General features: G+C 35.4%; 1 protein-coding gene across 3 annotated transcripts in view; it reads right to left on the bottom strand.

Moving 5' to 3' along the window:
- Nucleotides 1-13,751, bottom strand: part of LOC124794965 (2-oxoglutarate-dependent dioxygenase frbA-like) — a 188,016-nt gene that overhangs the window by 58,330 nt on the left and 115,935 nt on the right. For all 3 annotated transcript variants that reach the window (XM_047258690.1, XM_047258706.1, XM_047258698.1), the window contains exons 4-5: nucleotides 11,440-11,609; nucleotides 6,721-6,908 (exon numbers count right to left, since the gene is read on the bottom strand). In XM_047258690.1, coding sequence (XP_047114646.1) covers nucleotides 6,721-6,908; nucleotides 11,440-11,609 — 358 coding nt within the window. The remainder of the gene's footprint in view (nucleotides 1-6,720; nucleotides 6,909-11,439; nucleotides 11,610-13,751) is intronic.

Below are 13,751 nucleotides of genomic sequence, written 5' to 3'. Positions count from 1 at the left end.
TTCACTGACTTAGTACAGAAATCTGGTTTAAAATTGAATTTCTTCTAATCTACCAGAGACAATGGCAATCAACAACATGTACTGACAATATTCTAACTAATTATGTATATTAAGATGTGTATAAATTTTGTCTGGATCTAGGTATTTCAGATCATTGTGCATTGTTCATTGAGCTGCCACACACAGACAGGAACATTTCACATATGAGAGCCCATATGAGCTGGAACTTTAGTGAAGAAGACTTGCCAACATTTAGTGAGAAGCTAAAAGAGAAAACTTGGCCTTTTGATCATTGTAACTAAAGTGACGAAAACTTTGAGAAATTCCTCAATAGTTTTCTTGGTGTCTTTAATGAAACATTTCCACGTAGATCCTGCAGCAACAAAATGACAAATAAAGTGAAGTGGATTACCCAGGGCATAAAAATTTCCAGTGTAAGGAAAAGACAACTACAGAGAACTAAAATATAATAAAGATATTGATATCATTAAATATGTTAAGACTCTATAAAACCACATTTAAAAGAGTTGTCAGGGCAGCAAAACAACTGGCAAATAACAGGCTAATTTTAAATCATAAAAGTAAGACAAAGGCTATGCTGTCAGTCATTACATCTGAGTTAGGCGATAGAGCCTATAACCAAGAAATTTCAAAAATTGACATTGAAGCAAATACTGGAGTACTTTAATGAATTCTTTATAAACGTAGCAAAGCCTGATGTAGATGTAACAGATTATCACAGCAAAGTAAATCCCTTTGGCCTAGGTGAAAACTCTGAAAACTTTACAACATTCTTAAATGTTTCTGTGGAGGATGTAGAAAATGATATTCTAACATTAAGAAACAAAAAATCTGCAGTTGTACACAACAGAATTGCAAACCCATTAGCTCAAATAATAAATCAATGTTTTGAAGAGGGCTGTTTCCCAGAGGTACTGATATATGCTGAAGTCAAACCACTCTTCAAGAAGGGGTCAAGAGATATCATGGGAAATTATCATCCTATCTCAGTTCTCCCAGTCGTATCTGAAATATTTGAAAAACTTGCTGTTACACAAATCCAAAACTTCATTGCAAAATATTTTGCTATCCTAAACAATCAATTTGGTTTTCAGCAGTGGAAAAACACCATAGATGAAGTAAACAGTTTCATTGAGAAAATAAGTACATCATTAGACAAGAGAAATAAGGTGGCAGGAATTTTCTGTGACCTCACAAAGGTGTTTGATTCCGTAGACCATGCATTGCTTGTTTACAAACTTGAAAAGTATGGCATTAGCGGCAGTGCCGTACAGTGGCTTAAATCCTACTTATCAAACAGAAAGCAAAGAGTTAGTATTTCTTCAAATAGCGCATATTATTTTTCTGAATGGAAAAATATAACTCAGGGTGTTCCACAAGGCTCCATATTAGGCCCACTCCTATTTCTCTTTCATGTTAATGACTTACCATTAAATATTAGCTCCCCATCAGTTCTGTTTGCAGATGATACTTCTGTCTTGGTTGAAGATCAGGATTTGGAAAAATTCCCAAATCTGTGATCAGTACCATCAGTACCTTAGGAAGTTGGTTTCAGATAAATGGGTTGAATCTAAACATATCTAAGACTCATGCAATGCAGTTCAAAACCAAACAATCAAAATGTGAGCAGATTAAGATTGTACACAACAACCAAGGTATGGTATTGTTTTTTGGGGTATCTCGACAAACATAGTGCAGATGCTAAAAATACAGGGAAAAAAAATTATTCGAAATATGTGCACTGCAAATCTCAAAGAACCATGTTGGCCATTATTTAGAAAACTTAAAATATGAACTCTGTCATCCTTATACATGTATGAGATTATTATATTTTTTACACCAGACATGAATTATTTGAGGGACACTATTTTGGCCATTCACATGATACTAAAAACAAAGAAACTTTTATGCTCCCCACCCACCACCTCAGACTGTATGCCCAGGGACCTCAATACATGGGGATGAAAATTTGTAATAAACTAAAAGGGGAACAAGTTGATACAGATGAATTTAGGATCACTTAAAAGAAAGCTATATGAGGTACTGACACTGAAGTGTTATTACTCAGTGGATGAATTCATGCGGGACAAACTAGAAATATGAGCTGGATATAATGTGTTACACATTCCAAGAAATATCCTTATAGTGTTATTATTTATTATAGTGCTATTATTTATTAATGTAAAAAGCACTGTAACTGTTTGATAAATTTTTGACATGTCTCCTGTACGCAAACCAAATGGATTGCAAATGTATGTCATGAGATGAATAAAACACAATTCACAACTACTGGATCCTTCCGCATAAGATACAAATCAGCATCACATATACAGTAATTATGATCAAAGAGATCAGTTTACATTAGATATGTTTCACATGACATTGTGTGAGGCTGAATTTTTGAAGACCACAATTAATTGTTGCAACTCGGTCACCAGGATCATCACCAGAGTCATAAATACAATTACCTTCTACATTGTAATGGCACTGCATAGTGGTTAGTGTATTAACCTGATGTGGGGAAGGTCGTAGGTTCAAATCTTATTGAATGTAGCATTTTTTTTTTTCTAGACCTAATAAAAAGACTTTGATTATAATTTTTATTAAATTGGTTTAGTTGTAATTCTTTTTTTATTTCTAATACTTCATCACATAATCTTCATTATCATACTGACTTACGAAATTTTGCTGCAGAAGATGGCTATGGCAACAAACATGTTATGAATTTTTTCTGTCTTGAGTTTGCTCATACATGTTAGTGTTCAACACCAGGAACAAAGTGATCATGATATTAGATCACTTTCTCAGATACACTGCAAATCTTGAGGTCATGGTTAGATCAGTACATGAGTTTAAATTCAGGGCTATGAAACAGTTGTCTGCCTCAGTTCGATCATTGCTCACTCAAAATCAGTTGTCAACAGAGCATCTCACAATTCTGTCATACCTCGCAGTGGCCACTTCCAACACTGTTCCGAGTTACTCATTAACATCCAGCAGTGGATGTGGCAACACAGTAGTGTCAAGTGGCAGATGGGAACTATCAAGTAATTTTAATCATATTATAGATTTGTAATCTGGCACTTTCCTATTAGACTCATTGAGCACCAAGTGAGGTGGCACAGTGATTAGGACAATGGACTCACATTTGGGAGAATGATGGTTCAAGCCGGCATCCAGCCATCCTGATTTAGGTTTTCCGTGATTTCCCTAAACTGCTTCACGCAAATGCCAGGATGGTTCCTTTGAAAGGACATGGCTGACTTTCTTCCCTAATCTGATGGAATCGATGACCTCGCTGTTTGGTACCCTCCCCCAAATCAACTAACCAACCAACTCATTAAGCCACAGTCTTTTAATACATCCTTGTCAATTTATATATTTGTACAGTTTCTCAGGTTGGAAAACTTGAGCACTGAAAACCTTTGATTGTAAAAATTGGTTTAAACAATATAATAAAACTGTGCATTTTTCAAAATGTAAATTCATTACGATGAAAGTTATGTTACTACTAAGGAAATGGTGATTATCACAAAATAAAACTTGAAATAATACTATGTAGAACTTTCAAGAAAATTGATTAGGTCAATGGGAATTTTATTCTACTGAATCCAAGAATTCTAGTGTAAAATACATTGGCACTTCTGTCATACTGTAGCTTTACATATCAAAATCATATGTGAGCACATTATATACTAAAATACTAATAAATTATTATGTAATGTGTTAAAACACAGCCCCTTTGGAGTGAAAAAAACGATAAAATGCAATGATATTTTTATCATTTTGGCTATGAAATCAAAACAAGTGCTGATTATTTCTATTCAACAATGGGAATGACAATACAGAAATGTCTATTAAGATTTTTTTGTCAATGGCACTGTACATAATAGCATAAAATAAATGAAGAAAAATTGGAGCAAAATATAAAATTTTTAAATGGCTTTGAATAAAAATAATATTACATTGTTAAGGATATTTATATCTATATTATGAAAGAGATAATTTCAGACATTGTTAAGTCCCATAGTGCTCAGAGCCATTTGAACCATTTTTGAACCAGACATTGTTATCTTACATAAGACGTCTGGGGTAATGTATATAAGGTCAATAACTTATTTACTGTACAAAAGTAAAGAATAAAATTACAATACAAAGCTAAAATAATCAAACCTCTTGTAGAGGACCCTTCAAAGAGTATAGGAATTCTAACACTTCCATCACAGCATTTTTGCTCTTTAAGTTCAATCACTTAAAGTAAAATTCAAACAAACTGTGATATACAGTACCACAGTAGATGATATAATATAATTTCCAAATTTAGTGGTCAAGACATGAACACGAGTTCCCTCCTTCAAAACACAGTAGCACAATTCTGGCCTTGTGACATGGAAAGTTATTCTTGCTGGAAGACGCCAACACCTTGGGGAAGGCATCAGTCACAAAGGGATGGAAGCAGTCTGCAATAATGCTCATGTAGTTCGTAACTGCCATGCTGCCCTTGATTACTACCACAGGTTCCATGGAAGCTGAGGTGAATGTCCACTGTAGCATACTACTGGCCCAACTTGCCTGCATCCATAGTGTGGTTCACGTTTTGAGTGCCATTTACTTTGATGATGGCATATCCAGTGATGACCATCAGCATGATGTAACAGAAAAACTTGGTTCATCTGACCAGGAAACACGTTTCCATTGGTCCTTAGTCCAGTCTCAACGACCTTGTGTCCATTGCAAAGATTAAGTGCTGATGTTGCTGGGTAACATGGGAGGATGCGGGGGATGTCTGATGTTGAACCTCATGTTCAACAATATGCACTGAATGGCATCCTTCAAAACACTTCTGCCTGCACCAGCACTGTTCTCTGTCATCAGATCAGGCACAGATCACCACCTATCAAGCTTTACAGAGTGGGAAAGCCTCCAATCTTGATGGTCTGTGAAGAGGCATGGATGTCCAACACCTTGTCACCAACCGGTGACATCTTATATTACTTTATGTAGATGTTCATGGTAGTAGCATATGAACAGCTCAGCGGGTTCATCATTTCCCAGATGTTCATTCCCGTATACCAGGCCATTAGAATCTGTCCTCTGTCACAGTTGCTTATGTCAGTGTATTTCCCCATTTGTGGACTACAATGATTCCCCAATTGTTTCTGCTCCATTTATAAGTGTCCACAACATCACCAGGTGGCTTTCAGTCTTACAGTGAGCAGTGATCGTAATATTTTGGCATACTAGTGGCAGTAAGCATCATAGCCAGCAGAAGTATTTTATTGAACCAGAGATGGTTGAGGGACTCGGCTGTTCAGCACAGAGAGTCAAGTCATCTAATTTCCAAACTGTTATTTTATTGGGCTACCAGTTTCGGCGATGTATTACACCATCTTCAGGCCTCCCGACCGATGTGTAGAGAGATTCCAGCCTTGGCTCTGGTCAAAACAGGGACCAGCATCTGAGGAGAACAACACACATCTGAGATGGTATCAGGCTCCACCTCTGCACTAACAAACCATGTGCCTATACTTTACAGGAATTACACAACCTGTGCTTAAATACCTGTTGCCACGTACTTCCGGGAACCTAACCTACCGAGGACTTGTTGGACTCATGCCACACATAATCACTGCCCCATTGCATTCCAAAGATGGACCAAAATCTATATGATCAGATAATTTATAAACCAAACTTTTAATAATGTGTGCCCTTAAACTGCTCTTCAGTTTCTGTGGCTACCACATTTCATGCGTGCAGCGTGCATTGTGTCTAGGATGAACTAGTTTAAGAATTTTGCATCAGAATAAAGTACTTCATTATGAATCTTATATAATAAAGCACAGTGTACACAGAAATTAAGTTTTATACCTTGTGTTGTTGTTTTTGTAGTGTTTGTCATAGTTCATATGAAATTGTAATCTATTATTAACAACAGTATCCTGTGTAGTTACAGCTAAAAGTACTGAGAAGTACAGTAATGGGCCCCAACACCATTATTCAACACTTTTATTGCTTGCTTTGTATAATAAACTCTTTGCTGACTTTTTCTATATTACAACATTAAACAAACTGAGAGGGAAAGCACGAAAAACCAGCTAATTCCACTGCAAGTCATTATAAATGGTCAAAATTTTATCAATAAATCTGCATGAATGTAGTGTATTGATGACTTTTTCAGTTCACACTGCTATGTAAAAGTGTTTCTGGGATAACATAATAAAAGAGAAACAGTGTTGATCCTAAGATATATATAAGATAAAACTATTTCATGAAGTAAATAACTGAAATAAATGCAGAGCCCTCTTCTATGTCATAAATATTTTTACTCTTTATGCCAGTATATTTATTCTTGAGTGATATTTGTAACTATCAATAAAATGTTTGTGATGTAGCTGTTATACATGCAGCTATAACACCTGATACAAAATAATTTATGCAGAGGTCAATTCTGGGTAGAGAATACACCACTGCAAGATTTTCTTAAACGTGCCAGCAGTTATTGGGCAAAAAACTAAGAACTCACTGGCAACTATCCAGCTGGATATGCAATAACTTCTATTGAGAGTTAAGATTCTGTTGGCAATGTCATGTTCTATAACATCATGCATATCACTTAAAATTTGAGGAAAATGAATAATTGCTTTGGAATATAACTGCTTTGGAATATAGCTTCATGGAAAAAATATCAAATGTACTAACCTCTAGGCCTCCTTCTGAGTCTTGGGCCAACAGAGTGAATGAGCCATAATCAGTATGTTCTCCACAGCGTATTGCTGCCTCATCTATTTCTGGTGTCCAAGGAGGATAGTAGAGTAGTCGGACGCATGTTTCATTGTCTTCTCCCAGCATTCCACGGTGCATGTCAAGAAGATAATCTGTTGGAAGCTCTGAAGAAAAGTATCTGAATCAGGACAACACAATCATGTTTTTACACAATTTCTGGTTCTTCAGAGAACATCTCTCTCTCTCTCTCTCTCTCTCTCTCTCTCTCTCTCTGCTCCTCCCCACCCTCCCTCTCTCTCTCTCTCTCTCTCTCTCTCTCTCTCTCTGCTCCTCCCCACCCTCCCTCTCTCTCCTCTACTATTAATGAAAGTATTACTCATCCAGCTCCTAGTCAGCTGGAACATTTACCACAAGAATACCTTTTATTTAATATTTTCATAACTTCACAGTCATCCTAACTGGTAACTTGTCATCAACTCTCTCACACAATATCATTGGATAATAGAGGGTGCAGCAAAAAGCAGTCAACCAAAAATGTAGTACAGTGTTTCATAATTTCAATGGATTACACAAAGCAATTTTTACTAATGAAATTGTTCAAAGCGTCCTCCATTTTTATATAGACATTGAATACATCATTTAAACACCAAATTAAGTATCTTGCCACATTAACTTCCTATTATTGCCAAAAATGCTCTCAAATTCTTGTTCTATTTATTTTATTTTATTTGGTATGCATATTCCATAGATCCGTACATGCGAGTGATTCGCCTGGATGTGGAACGTGTCAATACAATTGTAAAAATACAATTAATGCTACAGAATAGTAATACAATACAATGATATAGATATTAATAAGTATCACTTTTTCTCATTTACTAGCTGTCATTTAACTAGTATAGCAATTCTCAATATAACATTATAACTATAACATTAACACTATAACATTAACCTAATATTGTATTGTCCATCTGAAAACTAAGAGACTAAATACATCTATTATTAAGGGAGGGCATTACTTCTGGAAAATAATTCATCTAACGAGTACAGTGGATGGTCAAGCAGGTACTTTTTTAGCATACCTTTGAATAGCGTTTCATTTTCTCTTGTACATTTAATATAATTAGGCAATGCATTAAAAGTCTTTATAGCAGCATACTTTACTCCCTTCTGTACAAATGTTAAATTTTTTAGTTCAACATGTAGATCATCTTTACCTGTAGTATTGTAGTTATGATATGAACAATTTGTTTCATACTGAGCATAGTCTTTATTAACTACATTCAACAGAGAGTATATGTACTGACATGTTGTGGTCAGAATACCTAACTGTGTAAAAAGTTTTCTACATGAGGTTCGTGGAGGGACCCCATACATGATTCTGACTGCTCTCTTCTGAGCAGTTAAGATTTTTTTTGAGGCTGGTGAATTACCCCAGAATATTATGCCGTAACTCATTAATGAGTGAAAGTACCCAAAGTAAGCTGGTTTTAAAATGTTGATGTCCCCAATATAAGTAATGATTCTTAGAGCAAAAGTTGCTGATGAAAGCCTTTTTAGAGTAAGGGACACATGCTGTTCCCAGTTTAGCCTACTGTCAATGTGAACCCCCAGGAATTTAGTGGATTGCACTTGTTCTAGTTCCAGGTTGTCATGAGCAATTACTATATTTTCTAGAGCTTTATTTTTTGTGTGGAACTGTATAAAATTAGTTTTTTTAATATTAACTGAAAGAGAATTAATTGAAAACCAAGCTGTAACTTCTCTGAGTATATCATTAACATCAGTCTCCAGATCAGCAGTAGACTTACCATCTATGACAATGCTTGTACAATTAAATCATCTGCTTTATGTTTATTGATTTTTGTTATGAAAACTTTTTCAGTATCACCCACATTGAAAAATCATGTGGTTTGAGGTCAAGTGATCTTGGAGGCCAAATGATTTTATGCCGCCTTCCTACCCACTCCTGAAAATTGTCACCCAAAATTGCATGGACATGTAATCTGTAGTGCAGTGGGGCACTGTCTTGTTGCTAAATGTGGTTATTTTGTACAATTTCAAACACAATAATAGCTTCTCATAAGATTTTTTCAAGATACCTTCCCACAGTCACAGTCCCATTGGAAAAATAAGGGTCTATCACACCTTTGCTTCATGTACCAGCCTACACTGCAACACCAGGAACATTTAACTGCTCCTCAATAACAAATTGCAGATTGGCAGAAGGCCAGTACACACAGTTGTGTTGTTAACTCTTCCATTTAACTTAGAGCTTGCTTCATCAATTCACAGGATAGTTTTGAAAAATTTTGGATCACTTTCATTGTAGATCACACATAACTCACACAATTCATGCCCTTGACCAGGATCATCTCATTCACAATGTGTAGTAGTGTAGGCTTATAAGGCTTCAGAGGTAATGATTTTAATGTTCTCCTTCAATTTCTTTCAGAAAATTGTGTTCCTTAAAAGCTATTCTTGCATAAGCTGCAACTCTCATAAAATTCAATCATAAGAATGTATTGCCAACTTCTCATTCTGGTATTATGAGACTGCTATATTCTCTTAAAAATAAAAGTTCATCTGGATTTGACAGCATCTTCAATATAGTACTAAAGTTTTGTTCTGACAAATCTGAAATGTGTAATGCATCACTAACTCAAGGTACTTTTATGGAGAGATCGAAATATGTCATTGTTAAACCTCTCTATAAGAAAGGTAATAGGAGAGATGTCAATAACTACTGACCTGTTTCACTACTGGCATCATTTACTAAAATTTTTGAGTAGGTGATGTATTCTTGAATACTATCCCACCTGAGAAAATCATATCCCCAGTAAATCACAGTTGTTTCAGAAGAGTTACTCAACTGAGAATACTACTAACACATTCACTCAATAAATTTTACAAGCATTAAATAGCAAAACAGCACTAGCTTGTATACTCTGCAACCTATCTCAGACATTTGATTGTGTGAATCACTGTACTATCCTAAATAAACTAAGGTTTTAGGGAACTTGTGATACAGCAAACCAATAGATAATTTCATATCTAATGAAAAGAATGCAGAAAGTTGTACTTAGTAATTCAGCCGATGTACTCAGGTGAGATTCTTCTGACTGGAGAGAAATCACGTATGGGGTTCCCCAAGGATCAGTCTGAGGACTGCTATTGTTTCTTATGTATATAAAATTGATTTTCTGTCTAATATACAACAAGCAGATTTAGTTCTTTTTGTGGATGACATTAGTATCATAATCAAACAAAGCACACATGCAGCAACAGGAGAAACAAGAACATGTTCTTAAAAGTATCATTGTTTGGATTTCTGTGAAAGGTCTCACTCTCAGTTTCAAAAAGACACATGTTCATTTCTGCACATCTAGGGGTATCACACTGGTGATAAATGTAACACATGGTGAGTAAATAATAAATAGAATAGAAAATTCAAAATTTTTTGTGTCCACATTAATGAGAATTTAAACAGAAAAAAACACATTTTGCAACTCATAAAACAGCTTAGTTCAGCCACATCAGCACTTAGAATCATTGTGAATCTTGGAAACAGACAAATCAGTAAGTTAATATATTCTGAGTGTTTTCAGTCAGTGATGTCATATGGAATAATGTTCTAGGGTAACTCACCTTTAAGAAAGAAAGTCTTCATTGCTCAAAAATTTACTGTAAGAATAATATGTGGTGCGATCATATTGTAGAAATCTGCTTAAGGGGTTAGGCATTCTGACTACTGCTCCATAAAAAACTTATTTCCTCATGAGGTTTGTTGAAAATACAACACTACAGTTCAAAATGAGCAACGATGTACATTATTACAATACCAGAAGAAAAACAACATTCACTGCACCTCATTAAGATTGTCTTTAGCACAAAAAGGGGTGCACAATGCTACAACCAACACTTTTGATCACTTACTCAGTGATATAAAATGTCTGACAGACAGCAAAGTAAAATTTGAAAACAAACTGAGAATGTTTTTCTCTGACAGTTCCTTCTATTCTAGTCCACAGAAGAATTTCTATTACTTTAATGTGTAAAAGTTGGCTGATAAGAACTACTATTTCATTTCTGTATATTAAAAAAGCTAGTCAGTCATATTTAAAAATTAATTTGCAATGTAAATTTAAAATGACTCATTTCAAATCATTACAATTTATCAAACAAATGATCCATGGAACATGAAACTCACTGACTACGGAGCAAAACAAATGAATAGATTAAAAAAAAAACTTTTCAGAAAGAGACTGAAAGTCTTAAAAATAAAAACAAGCCACTCTGAACCTAAAGGTTAGTGGAATGTTTTACGTAACAGAGAAACACACAACTAGATAGTGAGGAATAAACAACAAAGATCCATCAAACAATGGAAAACACATGATAGAAAAAAGTCAATATTGTGAAAAGGATAGAGTGTTACTCACCACGTCATCAGTAGCAATCTATTCTTTTCATAATATTATCAACAAAGATAAATTTACAAAGTTACTTTTACACTACCATATTAATCAAAATTTTAAATTTGTACATATAAAAAATAGGGCAAAATTATAAATTAATTTTTGAAGTTATGGCACAGTATGATATTTTAATTCCTCATCTAGGGCTTGATTCATGTTTTATAAGTTCCCTAAAGCTGTTTTTACAATTCTGTCATAACTTCAATAGCACACTTACCAAAACCGGCAGCTAGAACACGTAACAATAATGAAGCCACCCTTTGAAAGTCATATGCTACAGATGTAACAATGGCACGGAACCCTGGTACTTCAGATTCTGGTAGCCCTCTGTCCAACCAGAGAACATTAAAAGTGTGGCGTGCTTCATCAGCTGGTTCCTTTGAGAACCTGCACTAACAAAGGAGTAAGCAAATAAATGTGAAAAGGTACACATTAAACAAATGTATTCTGGATAAAAGAAATGTATTGAGATTACAAATTATTTAGGAATAAAGGAGATGACTCACTGAAAGGCAGAAGTACTGTATCATCGATAGGTGCACAAACAAATGGTAGACCTTGGATAGCTTTCAGAATCCACTTCCTTTTTCAAGCTTTTGGGAAAAACAAACACACACCTGTCTCCCTACATTGTGCTCAGTGAGTGCTGACTTTCATTTGTGAACCTCTCAACGACATAGCACTTCTGCCTTTTCGTGAGTCGTCTCCTTTATTCCTAATCAATTTGTAATTCTCAACCAGAACTTTCCATACATTTTTGTACTGAGAATAATGATATGTGGTTGATGTTACATAACAGCACAGTAGAAGAGTAGTTAGCATCATGATATTTTCAAGAAAAAAGAGCCTACTTGGTCACGTATTCAAATTGCTCCATTATGAAACTTAATAAACAAGTGATTATGTGTAAAGACTGTAAATATCCAAGTTCCTAATAAATAGTTCTTGAACACAGCATCCATATGAAACACACAGCTGTGAAAGTATACATAGATAGTGAAATTGTATTCCTTGTCCAAAAGCATATTTGTAACTATTATGTTAAGAATTCGGTGGTAGGAGGAACAAGACTTTTGGTCAGGTGAATACAGGGTTATAAATACAAAATCAAATAGGGGTAATGCAGTAGTAGGTTTAATAATGAATAAAAAAAATAGGAGTACGGGTAAGCTACTACAAACAGCATAGTGAACGCATTATTGTGGCCAAGATAGACACGAAGCCCACGCCTACTACAGTAGTACAAGTTTATATGCCAACTAGCTCTGCGGATGATGAAGAAATTGATGAAATGTATGATGAGATAAAAGAAATTATTCAGGTAGTGAAGGGAGACAAAAATTTAATAGCTGTGGGTGACTAGAATTCAAGAGTAGGAAAAGGGAGAGTAGGAAACATAGCAGGTGAATATGGATTGGGGCTAAGAAATGAAAGAGGAAGCCACCTGGTAGAATTTTGCGCAAAGCATAACTTAATCATAGCTAACACTTGGTTTAAGAATCATGAAAGAAGGTTGTATACATGGAAGAACCCTGGAGATACTAAAAGGTATCAGATAGATTACATAGTGGTAAGACAGAGATTTAGGAACCAGGTTTTAAATTGTAAGACATTTCCAGGGGCAGATGTGGACTCTGAACACAATCTATTGGTTATGAACTGTAGATTAAAACTGAAGAATCTGGAAAAAGGTGGGAATTTAAGGAGATGGGACCTGGATAAACTGAAAGAACTGGAAGTTGTACAGAGTTTCAGGGAGAGCATAAGGGAACAATTGACAGGAATAGGGGAAAGAAATACAGTAGAAGAAGAATGGGTAGCTTTGAGGGATGAAATAGTGAAGGCAGCAGAAGATCAAATAGGTAAAAATATGAGAGCTAGTAGAAACCCTTGGGTAACAGAAGAAATATTGAATTTAATTGATGAAAGGAGAAAATATAAAAATGCAGTAAATGAAGCAGGCAAAAAGGAATACAAACGTCTCAAAAATGATATCGACAGGAAGTGCAAAATGGCTAAGCAGGGATGGCTAGAGGACAAATGTAAGAATGTAGAGGCTTATCTCACTAGGGGTAAGATAGATACTGCCTACAGGAAAATTAAAGAGACCTTTGGAGAAAGGAGAACCACATGCATGAATATCAAGAGCTTTGATGGAAACCCAGTTCTAAGCAAAGAAGGGAAAGCAGAAAGGTGGAAGGAGTATATAGAGGGTCTATACAAGGGCGATGTACTTGAGGACAATATTATGAAAATGGAAGAGGATGTAGATGAAGATGAAATGGGAGATATAACACTGTGTGAAGAGTTTTACAGAGCACTGAAAGACCTGAGTCGAAACAAGGCCCCCGGAGTAGACAACATTCCATTAGAACTACTGACAGCCTTGGGAGAGCCCGTCCTGACAAAACTCTGCCATCTGGTGAGCACGATGTATGAGACAGGCAAAATACACTCAGACTTCAAGAAGAATATAATAATCCCAATCCCAAAGAAAGCAGGTGTTGACAGATGTGAAAATTACCGAAC

Source organism: Schistocerca piceifrons, chromosome 1 (genome assembly GCF_021461385.2).
Source record: "Schistocerca piceifrons isolate TAMUIC-IGC-003096 chromosome 1, iqSchPice1.1, whole genome shotgun sequence".
Classification (NCBI taxonomy): Eukaryota; Metazoa; Arthropoda; class Insecta; order Orthoptera; family Acrididae; genus Schistocerca; species Schistocerca piceifrons.
This window is presented reverse-complemented; position numbering and strand designations above follow the sequence as displayed.